Genomic DNA, 14,849 nt, shown 5'->3' on the forward strand with positions numbered 1-14,849 from the left:
TCCCCTACCCTGGACGACGCTGGGCCAATTGTGCGCCGCCCAGTGGGATTGGTGGAGGATCTTCTCTGTATAAAGCCTGTTTGATCGGTGTTGATCAGGTTTGGCAAATAGTCCTAATCTATTAAGCCATCGCCTTAGAAATCGATTTATAGTCGGCATTGAGGAGCTAGATTGGCCTATAAGAAGAGCATTGTAGAGGATCTTTATTTTTCTTATGAATAACTGTTATAATAGCTGTGGAAAACTCTGCTTCTCAGCAGCTAAATTCAGAACGTACATCAAGAGAGGAGTAAACTAATCCTTCAACTTCTAGAACTCTAGGAAATCCATCGTCTCCTGGGGATTTGCCGGATTGTAGAGAGGAAATTGCCTATCATTGCTGGTTCCGTTCCATCAGAAGTGTATAACTTTGAATAGTATTGTTTAAATTACTCATTAATCTCTTCAGGGTGGAGACACTTGACCATTCTGAGTTTCGATAGAGTTGATGGTTCTCGAATTCTCCTTAGCTTTTATCTGCCAGGCCAAGACTTTGTGACTTTTCTCCCCCAATTCATAGTATCTTTGCCTAGTTCTAAGAATAGCCTTTTCAGTTTTGTAAGTATTATATTTCCGTTTTTTATTCACCAATGAGCGGCATGTTTCTTTAGAGGCAGATTTTTGGTAGTTCCTAATTAAATTCAGCAGTGTATTTATTTTGAAGACATTTGGTATAGGAAATGATTTGACCCTTAAGAAAGGCCTGTAATGTATCCCAGAGGTCAAAACTATTGGGAGAGGACGTACAGTTTGTTTCACAGAAAAACGTAATTTGATCTCTAATAAATTGACGAAATTCTGCCCGTTTCAAAAGAGATAGGTTTAGGCGCCATCTATAGGTCCCCTGAACTCCATCCGGCCTCAACACAGAAAGTGTGAGGGGAGAATTCTCTGAGATGGTTCTGGATAAATACTCAGTTTCCACAACTCTATGGGTTGGTTTCATGGTGTTTTAGTCTCTAGTATAGCAATCATGTATACAGTATAATCATGAATAACAACAGAGTTTTGGCGCAGGTACAGCCGACTGGCACTAGCTAATGCTACATACACTAGCAAAAAAAGTATATATATACAGTCGTGGTCAAAAGTTTTGAGAATGACACAAATATTAATTTTCACAAAGTCTGCTGCCTCCGTTTTTATGATGGCAATTTGCATATACTCCAGAATGTTATGAAGAGTGATCAGATGAATTGCAATTAATTGCAAAGTCCCTCTTTGCCATGAAAATGAACTTAATCCCCAAAAAACATTTCCACTGCATTTCAACCCTGCCACAAAAAGACCAGCTGACATCATGTCAGTGATTCTCTCGTTAACACAGGTGAGAGTGTTGACGAGGACAGGGCTGGAGATCACTCTGCCATGCTGATTGAGTTAAAATAACAGACTGGAAGCTTTAAAAGGAGGGTGGTGCTTGAAATCATTGTTCTTCCTCTGTTAACCATGGTTACCTGCAAGGAAACACGTGCCGTCATCATTGCTTTGCACAAAAAGGGCTTCAGAGGCAAGGATATTGCTGCTAGTAAGATTGCACCTAAATCAACTATTTATCGGATCATCAAGAACTTCAAGGAGAGAGGTTCAATTGTTATGAAGAAGGCTTCAGGGCGCCCAAGAAAGTCCAACAAGCGCCAGGACCATCTCCTAAAGTTGATTCAGCTGCGGGATCAGGGCACCACTAGTGCAGAGCTTGCTCAGGAATGGCAGCAGGCAGGTGTGAGTGCATCTGCACGCACAGTGAGGCGAAGACTTTTGGAGGATGGCCTGGTGTCAAGAAGGGCAGCGAGGAAGCCACTTCTCTCCAGGAAAAACACCAGGGACAGGGATTGGACTGCTGAGGACTAGGGTAAAGTCATTTTCTCTGATGAATCCCCTTTCCGATTGTTTGGGGCATCCGGAAAAAGCTTGTCCGGAGAAGACAAGGTGAGCGCTACCATCAGTCCTGTGTCATGCCAACAGTAAAGCATCCTGAGACCATTCATGTGTGGGGTTGCTTCTCAGCTAAGGGAGTGGGCTCACTCACAATTTTGCCTAAGAACACAGCCATGAATAAAGAATGGTACCAACACATCCTCCGAGAGCAACTTCTCGCAACCATCCAACAATGTTTTTTCCAGCATGATGAAGCACCTTGCCATAAGGCAAAAGTGATAACTAAGTGGCTTGGGGAACAAAACATCGACATTTTGAGTCCATGGCCAGGAAACTCCCCAGACCATAATCCCATTGAGAACTTGTGGTCAATCCTCATGAGGCGGGTGGACAAACAAAACCTCACAAATTCTGACAAACTCCAAGCATTGATTATGCAAGAATGGGCTGCCATCAGTCAGGATGTGGCCCAGAAGTTAATTAACAGCATGCCAGGGCGGATTGCAGAGGTCTTGAAAAAGAAGGGTCAACACTGCAAATATTGACTCTTTGCATAAACGTAATGTCATTGTCAATAAAAGCCTTTGACACTTATGGAATGCTTGTAATTATACTTCAGTATACCATAGTAACATCTGACAAAAATATCTAAAAACACTGAAGCAGCAAACTTTGTGAAGACCAATACTTGTGTCATTCTCAAAACATTTGACCACGACTGTATATATATATATATATATATATATACACACACACTACCAGTCTAAAGTTTGGAAACACCTACTCATTCAAGGGTTTTTCTTTATTTTACTATTTTCTACATTGTATAATAATAGTGAAGATATCAAAACTATGAAATAACACATATGGAATCATGTAGTAACCAAAAACTGTTTTATATTTGAGATTCTTCAAATAGCTACCCTTTGCCTTGATGACAGCTTTGCACACTCTTGGCATTCTCTCAACCAGCTTCACCTGGAATGCTTTTCCAACAGTCTTGAAGGAGTTCCCACATATGCTGAGCACTTGTTGGCTGCTTTTCCTTCACTCTGCTGTCCGACTCATCCCAAACCATCTCAATTGGGTTGAGGTCGGGGGATTGTGGAGGCCAGGTCATCTGATGCAGCACTCCATCCCTCTCCTTCTTGGTAAAATAGCCCATACACAGCCTGGAGGAGTGTTGGGTCATTGTCCTGTTGAAATATAAATGATAGTCCCACTAAACCCAAACCAGATGGGATGGCGTATCGCTGCAGAATGCTGTGGTAGCCATGCTTATGCTGGTTAAGTATGCCTTGAATTCTAAATAAATCACAGCACGCCCACACCATAACACCTCCTCCTCCATGCTTTACGGTTTGAACTACACATGCTGAGATCATTCGTTCACCCACACCGTGTCTCACAAAGCCACGGCGGTTTGAACCAAAAATCTCCAATTTGGACTCCAGACCAAAGGACACACTTCCACCAGGCCAATGTCCATTGCTCGTGTTTCTTGGCCCAAGCAGGTCTCTTCTTCTTATTGGTGTCCTTTAGTAGTGGTTTCTTTAAAGCAATTCGACCATGAAGGCCTGATTCACACAGTCCCCTCTGAACAGTTGATGTTGAGATGTGTCTGTTACTTGAACTCTGTGAAGCATTTATTTTGGGTGCAATTTCTGAGGCTGGTAACTCTAATGAACTTATCCTCTGCAGCAGAGGTAACTCTGGGTTTTCCATTCCTGTGGCGGTCCTCATGAGAGCCAGTTTCATCATAGCGCTTGATGGTTTTTGCGACTGCACTTGAAGAAACGTTCAAAGTTCTTGACATTTTCCGTATTGACCTTCATGTCTTAAAGTAATGATTGACTGTAATTCCATTTTGCTTATTTGAGCTGTTCTTGCCATAATATGGACTTGGTCTTTTACCAAATAGAGATATCTTCTGTATACCCCCCTTACCTTGTCACAACCCAACTGATTGGCTCAAACGCATTAAGAAGGAAATAATTTCCACAAATTAACTTTTAAGAAGGCACACCTGTTAATTGAAATGTGTTCCAGGTGACTACCTCATGAAGCTGGTTAAGAGAATGCCAAAAGTGTGCAAAGCTGTCATCAAGGCAAAGGGTGGCTATTTTAAGAATCTCAAACCTCAAATATATTTTGAATTGTTTAACACTTTTTTGGTTACTACATGATTCCATATGTGTTATTTCATAGTTTCGATGTCTTCACTATTATTCTACAATGTAATTTTTTTTACAAATAAAGAAAAACCCTTGAATGAGTAGGTGTGTCCAAACCTTTTGACTGGTAGTGTGTATATATATACACACAAATGGATACTTGGATTTAAATATCAATATAATATTGTCAAAAAATAATAGCGCAATATGTAACTGTATAGATTTTTTCCCCCTTCACTACAGTATAGCATCATCTTCTCATTGATGATAAACAGCAGGTTGGGGCAGACGATAGAGATACAATAGAGATGTCATAAGGTTCTTTACGGCAGGGGTTTTCAAACCTCTCCTCGGGGACCCCCTCTATGTATTTGAACTATTCCACAGCTAGCACACCTGATTCAACCTATCAGCTAATCATCAAGCCCTTGATTAGGTGAATCAGGTAAGATAGGCTACAACAAAATGGTGAAATGTCTGGCGGTCCACAAGGAGAGGTTTGAAAACCTTTGCTCTGTAGTGTTGATCTTGCCCCAATGGGAGTCTCCTCTAGGTAGGGTTAGGGTTATGTAGGTAGGGTTAGGGTTATGTAGGTAGGGTTAGGGTTATGTAGGTAGGGTTCTGTAGGCAGGTAGGGTTAGGGTTATGTAGGTAGGGTTAGGGTTATGTAGGTAGGGTTAGGGTTATCTAGGTAGGGTTCTGTAGGCAGGTAGGGTTAGGGTTATGTAGGTAGGGTTAGGGTTATGTAGGTAGGGTTAGGGTTATGTAGGTAGGGTTAGGGTTATGTAGGTAGGGTTATGTAGGTAGGGTTAGGGTTATGTAGGCAGGGTTAGGGTTATGCAGGTAGGGTTATGTAGGTAGGGTTAGGGTTATGTAGGCAGGGTTAGGGTTATGTAGGTAGGGTTATGTAGGTAGGGTTATGTCAGAGGAAGGCTCTAAAAATTGTCAAAGACTCCAGCCACCCTAGTCATAGATTGTTCTCACTGCTACCGCACGGCAAGCGGTACCGGAGCGCCAAGTCTAGGTCCAAGAGGCTTCTAAACAGCTTCTACCCCCAAGCCATGAGACTCCTGAACATCTAATCAAATGGCTACCCAGACTATTTGCATTGTAGGTAGGGTTAGGGTTATGTAGGTAGAGTTATGTAAGTAGGGTTAGGGTTATGTAGGTAGGGTTATGTAGGTAGGGTTAGAGTTATGTAGGTAGGGTTATGTAGGTAATGTTATGTAGGGTTAGGGTTATGTAGGTAATGTTATGTAGGGTTAGGGTTATGTAGGTAGGGTTAGGGTTATGTAGGTAATGTTATGTAGGGTTAGGGTTATGTAGGTAGGGTTATGTAGTTAGGGTTATGTAGGTAGGTAGGGTTTAGGGTTGGGGCAGACTTACCAATGGGAGTCTCCTCTAAGAAGGTCTTGGCATTGAGACTGGCACCGTGAGAAACCAGCAGCTCTGCTACATGCATCTGGAACAATAGAGAGTATCTATCAGCATTTACACGGCTATCCACGATCATGTGCTGTAACTGAGGACTTGGTGGACTGTATATTCTTTAGGTTAGGTTTTACTGGATGTGTTCTCTACCATGTGCTGGTAAGGACACATCAAGTCACATTAGAACAGCGCAGTATGTACATGGGCAAGAAGACGACCTTCAGCCTCGCATGGAGGGAGCTGCCAAGATGACACCCCTCACTCCAGCCAGTCCCTTCCTCTCCAGCCAGGCCAGATGGGACACAACTCCAGATGAGTGGGAGACCTTCAGAGAGTACAGGTCCGTCCTAAACCCTCATCTGACCAGAGAGCAGAAGGATGAGCCACAGTAAGCAGAGACAAGAGTCAGCGCATCGAGGTCTGTCCACGGTCTACAACAGTCACTGGGACCACAGGAAGCGACCTAGAGAGTACGAGTTAGTGAGACAGTACATCCACCAAGAGAGAGAGCCCAGCTGCGGCAGTCCCAGCGAGCCATGCAGGTCATTCTCAATCAGCTACATGAGATAGTACAGCTCGCAGAGATTCTCCATGCTGTCACAGCTCACACCCCATTCTATAGCTAGTCTCTCTCTCGATAAGCCAGCCTCTACAGAGAGTTCTGCTGGCACCACCACGGTCCGCGTCAGAGCCTGCTGAGCCATCACCCAATGAAGAGAATAAGGCTTGTCATGGACAGTATGACAACAGTGATTGGCCTGATCCCCCACCGTGGCCTCCAGTTAGTGACGAGTCACTGCTGATGTGTCATCAGTGACACTTCAAGTCTACAGTGATGCTACCAATAACCTTTTTCAGCAGCTATGAGTTTCCTCAGCACCAGGGCTCACCCCACCTGTTAGGAGGCACCTCCTCCACCAGTTCTCCAGCTAAGAGACATACCTACCGGTCAGCTCCAAGACACTCCCGGTGTGGACTACCAGCCCACTAATGGTGCCAGCACTCTTAAAGGGAGTGCTCCTAATCTCAGCTTGTTACTTGTATAAAAGACACCTTTCCACAGAAGCAATCAATCAATCAGATTCCAAACTCTCCACCATGGCCAAGACCAAAGAGCTCTCCAAGGATGTCAGGGATAAGATTGTAGACCTACACAAGGCTGGAATGGGCTACAAGACCATTGCCAAGCAGCTTGGTGAGAAGGTGACAACAGTTGGTGTGATTATTCGCAAATGGAAGAAACACAAAGAACTGTCAATCTCCCTCGGCCTGGGGCTCCATGCAAGATCTCACCTCATGGAGTTGCAATGATCATGAGAACGGTGAGGAATCAGCCCAGAACTACGCGGAAGGAACTTGTCAATGATTTCAAGGCAGCTGGGACCATAGTCACCAAGAAAACAATTGGTAACACACTACGCCGTGAAGGACTGAAATCCTGCAGCGCCCTCAAGGTCCCCCTGCTCAAGAAAGCACATATACATGCCCGTCTGAAGTTTGCCAATGAACATCTGAATGATTCAGAGGAGAACTGGGTGAAAGTGTTGTGGTTAGATGAGACCAAAATCGAGCTCTTTGGCATCAACTCAACTCGCCGTGTTTGGAGGAGGAGGAATGCTGCCTATGACCCCAAGAACACCATCCCCACAGTCAAACATGGAGGTGGAAACATTATGCTTTGGGGGTGTTTTTCTGCTAAGGGGACAGGACAACTTCACCGCATCAAAGGGACGATGGACGGGGCCATGTACCGTCAAATCTTGGGTGAGAACCTCCTTCCCTCAGCCAGGGCATTGAAAATGGGTCGTGGATGGGTATTCCAGCATGACAATGACCCAAAACACACGGCCAAGGCAACAAAGGAGTGGCTCAAGAAGAAGCACATTACGGTCCTGGAGCGGCCTAGCCAGTCTCCAGACCTTAATCCCATAGAAAATCTGTGGAGGGAGCTGAAGGTTCGAGTTGCCAAACGTCAGCCTCGAAACCTTAATGAATCCCTCCTGAGATGTGTGCAAACCTGGTGGCCAACTACAAGAAACGTCTGACCTCTGTGATTGCCAACAAGGGTTTTGCCACCAAGTACAAAGTAATGTTTTGCAGAGGGGTCAAATACTTATTTCCCTCGTTAAAATGCTAATCAATTTATAACATTTTTTGACATGCGTTTTTCTGGATTTTTTTGTTGATATTCTGTCTCTCACTGTTCAAATAAACCTACCATTAAAATTATAGACTGATCATTTATTTGTCAGTGGGCAAACGTACAAAATCAGCAGGGGATCAAATACTTTTTTCCCTCACTGTACCTGGCCCTGCTGTAGGGGACAAGCCAGATCCTGCCAACGGAGCCCAGAGCGCTCCCTTGACTGTCTCAGCCCCAGAGACTGTTTCCCCTGACAAGTCTGCCCCTACTACAGATCCCTGGCTGGTAGCCTCACCAGACTCTGATAGTCAGTTGCCGGAGACCGGTTGGACCATGTAGTAGGACCTGTCAGCCAGCTTCATGCCATTAGCCATTAGTCAGCCCAGGTGCCCTGCCCTTAGCTCCCCAGTCATTCAGATGTCCCTAATGCCCCTATAGCTAAGTAGTCAGGTGCCCCTTTCCCCTAGTGTCCTGCCAGCTGACTCCCTAGTAGTTTGGACTGTTCGATCACAGCAGCGTTCCATCAATGACATTCACCCCTCTCCCAGGAGGACATTCTCACCACAGTGTGCCTCTGATGGACTAAATGTTCCTGCCCAGCTGCACCCCTTTGATCTCTAATTAGTGGAGTCACGTTGTATGACGCTGTATTGTCTTGTATAGCATTAAGCCATTATATCCATGTTACTGTTACATGCATAATGTTTATAGTATAGTGAATTAGAGATTGTATTATGTATATCTGTCATTCACTATTGTACTGTATCTTTAGTTCTCTCTTTACTTGCAGACCACACACACACACACACACAAGCTGTCAATCAAAGCCTTAAATTGCCCTAAGCCTTGCACTACCTACACTGTGCTGATCCATGGCCGTACTGTGAATCTTCAGCGTCATTAAACCAGACCGTAATCCTCTGTGTTGTCATCGGTGTCCTTACCAGCACACGGGAGAGAACACCTCAAACCTAACCTAAAGAATATACAGTCCACCAAGTCCTCAGTTACATGTGTAGAGAGTGGGCGTGTCTGTTTATTTGTATGCATCTGTGTGTCTGTGTCTGTCCTTGTGGGTCTGACCTGTGTGTGTGTGTGTGTGTGTGTGTGTGTGTGTGTGTATGTGTGTGTGTGTGTGTCAGTGTCTGACCTGTGTGTGTGCGTCACCTTGAGCACCAGTGGGTGTGTACTCCCGTGTGTGTTTCCTCACCTGACCCCAGCAGGCTGCAGCGTGGAGCGGCTGCCATCCGTCAGCGTCTCTCAGGTGTGTGTGTGTGTGTGTGTGTGGGAGGGAGGGTGTGTGTGTGTGTCTGTGTGGTCACTAGTGTCCTCACCTGACCCCAGCAGGCTGCAGCGTGGAGCGGCTGCCATCCATCAGTGTCTCTCAGGTGTGTGTGTGTGGGAGGGAGGGTGTGTGTGTGTGTGTGTGGTGTCTGGGTGTGTGTGTGTGTCTGTGTGGTCACTAGTGTCCTCACCTGACCCCAGCAGGCTGCAGCGTGGAGCGGCTGCCATCCGTCAGTGTCTCTCAGGTCCATCCTGGCTCCTCCCTCCAGCAGCAGCTCTGCAGCCTGGATGTAGCCGTTAGCCGCTGCGATGTGGAGCTGCATGGGGGACAGGAGAGGAGGCCGATGGAACAGTCACTCTACAGCTGCAAATCTCACCCTACCAGGTCCACTGCTGGTTCTCTCTTCTACCTGATCATTCATTGTAACCACCTGGTGTCCCAGGTTAAAATCGGTCCCTGGTTAGAGGGGAAGAATGGGGTTAAAAAAAATCAGTGGAACTGGCTTCCGGGTCCAGATTTGAATTTGAGGGGTATAGAGTGTTAGCTACTTTAACAAATAGTTTTATTTCCAAGGATTCCCTACCTCTTATTTATGTATCTAGTGCCTTCTTGGGATCCCTTTGTGTCATTACCTGTCCTGGTATCCTCAGAAATCGATCTACCAGGCTGGAAGCTAACTCTGGTGCAAAATGTATGTTGATTTACAGTACCAGTCAAAAGTTTGGACACACCTACTCATTCAAGGGTTTTTCTTTATTTTTACTAGAATAATAGTGAAGACATCAAAACTATGAAATAACACATATGGAATCATGTACAGTCGTGGTCAAAAGTTTTGAGAATGACACAAGTATTGGTCTTCACAAAGTTTGCTGCTTCAGTGTTTTTAGATATTTTTGTCAGATGTTACTATGGTATACTGAAGTATAATTACAAGCATTCCATAAGTGTCAAAGGCTTTTATTGACAATTACATTACATTTATGCAAAGAGTCAATATTTGCAGTGTTGACCCTTCTTTTTCAAGACCTCTGCAATCAAATCAAATCAAATGTTATTTGTCACATACACGTGTTTAGCAGATGTTATAGCGGGTGTAGCGAAATGCTTGTGCTTTTAGCTCCGACAGTGCAGTAATAACAATTTCACAACATATACCCAATACACACAAAAAAGTAAGGAATGGGATTTAAGAATATATACATATATGGACAAGCAATGACAGAGCGGCATGGACTAAGATACAGTAGAATATTATAGAATAGAATGCAGTATATACATATGAGATGAGTAGTGCAAGATATGTAAACATTATTAAAGTGACTAGTGTTCCATTTCTTCAAGTGGCCAGTGATTTCAATAGGCAGCAGCAGCCTCTAATGTGCCAGTGAAGGCTATTTAAACAGTATATTTGAGATTTGAGATTCTTCAAAATGCCACCCTTTGCCTTGATGACAGCTTTGCACACTCTTGGCATTCTCTCAACCAGCTTCACCTGGAATGCTTTTCCAACAGTCTTGAAGGAGTTCCCACATATGCCGAGCACTTGTTGGCTGCTTTTCCTTCACTCTGCGGTCCAACTCATCCCAACCCATCTCAATTGGGTTGAGGTCGGGGGATTGTGGAGGCCAGGTCATCTGATGCAGCACTCAATCACTCTCCTTCTTGGTGAAATAGCCCTTACACAGCCTGGAGGTGTGTTGGGTCATTGTCCTATTGAAAAACAAATGATAGTCCCACTAACAGCAAACCAGATGGGATGGAGTATCGCTGCAGAATGCTGTGGTAACCATGGTAATAACCAACATTCTCACCAGCAAAGCATCCCCACACCATCACACCTCCTCCTCCATGCTTTACGGTGGGAACCACACATGCCGAGATCATCCGTTCACCTACTCTGCGTCTCACAAAGACACAGCGGTTGGAACCAAAAATCTCACATTTGGACTCATCAGACCAAAGGACAGATCTCTACCAGTCTAATGTCCATTGCTCGTGTTTCTTGGCCCAAGCAAGTCTCTTCTTCTTATTGGTGTCCTTTAGTAGTGGTTTCTTTGCAGAAATTCGACCATGAAGGCCTGATTCACGCAGTCTTCTCTGAACAGTTGATGTTGAGATGTGTCTGTTACTTGAACTCTGTGAAGCATTTATTTGGGCTGCAATTTCTGAGGCTGGTAAATCTAATGAACTTATCCTCTGCAGCAGATGTAACTCTGGGTCTTCCTTTCCTGTGGCGGTCCTCATGAGAGCCAGTTTCATCATAGCGCTTGATGGTTTTTTCAACTGCACTTAAGAAACTTTAAAAGTTATTGAAATGCTCCAGATTGACTGACCTTCATGTCTTAAAGTAATGATGGACTGTCGTTTCTCTTTGCTTATTTGAGCTGTTCTTGCCATAATATGGACTTGGTCTTTTACCCAATAGGGCTATCTTCTGTATACCACCCCTACCTTGTCACAACACAAGTGATTGGCTCAAACGCATTAAGAAGGAAAGAAATTCCACAAATTAACTTTTAACAAGGTACACCTGTTAATTTTAATGCATTCCAGGTGACTACCTTATGAAGCTGGTTGAGAGAATGCCAAGAGTGTGTAAAGCTGTCATCAAGGCAAAGGGTGGTTTTTTAGAATCTCAAATATATTTTGATTTGTTTAACACTTTTTTGGTAACTACATGATTCCATATGTGTTATTTCATAGTTTCGATGTCTTCACTATTATTCTACAATGTAGAAAATAGTAAAAATAAAGAAACACACTTGAATGAGTAGGTGTGTCCAAACCTTTTGACTGGTAGTGTATGTATGCTCTCTTCTTGATTGAAGTAATCTTGTCATCTTTATTGCAAAGATCAAATGACCTTGTTTCAGGGCCAAGAAAAAAGCCATACAGGAATCTGAATGAATCACTGCCAGATGTCATGGTAATACTAAAATAAATTGGATAGAGTAAAATAATATATTGAATATTTTCTAAACAGCTCAATTCTAGGAGTACTGGATGGCTGCCTTTTTAAAGTGAGGATGAGCCTTAAAGATTACGGCTGGGTGAAATTCTCTCTCTCTCTCTCTCTCTCTCCCTCTCTCCCTCTCTCCCTCTCTCCCTCTCTCCCTCTCTCCCTCTCTCCCTCTCTCCCTCTCTCCCTCTCTCCCTCCCCTAGATGCATTAATAGTAGTCCATGTTGTGTGGCCATTGATTGGTTATATGACCTTTGACCCGTCAACTCTTATTCAACCGTTTTCTTTTCAGATCACATGACTTCTTTGACATTCCTTTCAGCTCCTACTAGAGCAAAAAGCAGGTCACATAATGAATCTCTGCAAACTGTATTGGAAGACTAACACAGATTTATCTTATATAACATATTCTGCCCAAATGGCACCCTATAAAGTGCACTATATAGGAAATAGGGTGCCATTTGGAACGGCCATAATACCAGTTGAATGTCCCTCCCTGCCAAAGGTCTAGATTTTCTCTGTGTTGCTCTACTTTGACAGATTAACAGAGAGCATAAAGCTGGATGACAATCTTCTTCAATCACGGCATTTGGGAGTAAATTTTGAAGCTTACTAAAGTTATTTTGGGGTAGTATCATGTGATGTACCTTACCCATTTTGATCCAATTGCGTTTGTTTTAGATTGTGACAAATCCTTGCAACCAATTTATGATATCATGAGCCCCAATCTTGAGACGGAAATGCATCACACAGAAGTGGTGGAGCCTCAGATCCCTTGTACATGCTATATGATTTGTCAATGTCCAAGACAAAGGGACAATAAAGTTTGTGTTTGTACTCCGTGGACTGTGTCCCTCTCACTAGAGTAGCTCCTTGTTGATGTCCTCTCCCTCCCTATAGTTTGTAGGTATATTTATATTATAAACTGTGTGGTTCGAGTCCTGAATGCTGATTGGCTGACAGCCTTGTTATGTCAAACTGCATACCATATCTAATTACGTTGGTAACCAGTTTATAATAGCAATAAGGCCCCTCAGGGGTTTGTAGTAAATAGCCAATATACCACGGCTAAGGGCTGCATCCAGGCACATGTTACGTTGTGCATAAGAACAGTCCTTAGCCATGGCATACAGTGCATTCTGTACATTTTGTACTTCTGGAAGGTTCTCCCATCTCCACAGACCTCTCTGACCAAGGCCCTTCTCCCCCGATTGCTCAGTTTGGCCGGGCGGCCAGCTCTATGAATAGTCTTGGTGGATCCAAACTTCTTACATTTAAGAATGATGGAGGCCACTGTGTTCTTGGGGACTTTCAATGCTGCAGACATTTTTTGGTACCCTTCCCCAGATCTGTGCCTCGACACAATCCTGTCTCGGGAACTCTACGGACAATTCCTTCGACCTCATGGCTTGGTTTTTGCTCTGACATGCACTGTCAACTGTGAGACCTTATATAGACAGGTGTGTGCCTTTTCAAATCATGTCCAATCAATTGAATTTCTCAAGGATGGACAATGGAAACAGGATGCACCTGAGCTCAAATTTGCAAACATTTCTAAAAACGTATTATGGGGGATTGTGTGTAGATTGAAGAGGGAACATGTTTTATTTAATCCATTTTAGAATAAGGCTGTAACGTAACCAAAGAAAGTGAAGGGGTCTGAATACTTTCCGAATGCACTGTATTGGCCCCTCGGGCCTTATTGCTTAATTATATTATAAACTCACCAGCGTAGCTCCCTGTGAATCGTGGTGGTTGACGTCCTCTCCCTCCGTCAGCAGCTCCTGGATATCTCCCATCATCCTCCTCTCTACAGACGCCCGGGTCTCGTTGATCATCTCCTGGGTGATGCCTGTCAATCAAACGTACAGGAAGTGATGTCAGTCAGTTAGGCAGGCAAACAGAGACAGACAGTCAGTCAGTCAGTCAGTCAGCCAGCCACACTGAGACGGCCCTGTTCACACTATCTTGTCAACATAAACTGTCCTCGCTTTTTGTTATTTTTTCTTTCATGTCGTTCTTTCCAGCATTAAGAAAATTAACAACTAAGGAAGAATGTTTCACTTCTCTCATTGACTTCCCAAACCCCAGGTCTGGTCTGATTGGTCTGTTTCACAGGCGTTCCTGGAAGTCTCTGGGTTTAGAAACTTTGTGGAAGCAACGTCTGTATAGCTCGACAAATTCCCATAATTCAATGCTATGTTTGGACCGAACAACTGGCTAAAATGGCTTTGAAAAAATAAGATTTCAGCTAATAGGGAGAAGTATCTAACAAAACAACTACATTATGGCGTTCACTAATCAAATACGATTTACATATAATAGAAATGTGGGTACATTTGTGGACCAAATTCTAACTTACATATTCAAACAACTGGATTAGAGGTGTTGCTTCAAATAAGAAGGCCTAGGTGTAGATACGTACAAACGTGAAGCGCAACAATAGTATTGTTCATTTAGATGAAGTGTCAAAAGGTAGTGATGGTTCAGTCAACCATGATGGCTTCAGACCAGTGTCAGGGTTCCCTTGAGAAAGAGATTCCTACCTCAATTGGACTCACTAAAGAATAAATAAATACATGTGTTGCTCACCTCTGTTGGCCATGGCGGTCTCGATGATGTCCAGTGTGGGGTCGTCTTCACACAGGTCATAGGGCATGTTGCCATCAGAGTTCACCGCTAACAGATCCGCTCCACTGGGTAACATAGGAGATAAATATGAGCGTGGCTCAGTTGGTAAGAGCATGCTGCTACCAACCCCAAGGTTGTGGGTTCCATTTCCAAAGGAATCACATACACATGCTGAAGTGTCATACATTTTAAAAGATATACAGAATTAACAGAAACAAATGTATATAGAGTTGATGAGGACTTTGACCAGATAATGTACAGGTAACTGCCAAAATAAAGGAAACGCTTGAGTAAATGAGGGATAC

At 43.9% G+C, this 14,849-nt stretch overlaps 1 protein-coding gene across 1 annotated transcript in view; it reads right to left on the reverse strand.

Annotated features, from left to right (window-relative positions):
* Positions 1–14,849, reverse strand: part of LOC311114997 (protein phosphatase 1 regulatory inhibitor subunit 16B-like) — a gene marked incomplete at its 5' end in the record, with an annotated part of 49,481 nt that overhangs the window by 14,214 nt on the left and 20,418 nt on the right. Inside the window, 4 exons of the mRNA XM_084190220.1 lie at positions 5,478–5,553; positions 9,141–9,266; positions 13,641–13,765; positions 14,506–14,609. Of these exons, the coding sequence (XP_084046346.1) occupies positions 5,478–5,553; positions 9,141–9,266; positions 13,641–13,765; positions 14,506–14,609 (431 nt within the window). The remainder of the gene's footprint in view (positions 1–5,477; positions 5,554–9,140; positions 9,267–13,640; positions 13,766–14,505; positions 14,610–14,849) is intronic.

The sequence above is a fragment of the Coregonus lavaretus genome (genome assembly GCF_964263955.1).
Source record: "Coregonus lavaretus genome assembly, contig: HAP1_SCAFFOLD_3491, whole genome shotgun sequence".
NCBI classification, from domain to species: Eukaryota; Metazoa; Chordata; class Actinopteri; order Salmoniformes; family Salmonidae; genus Coregonus; species Coregonus lavaretus.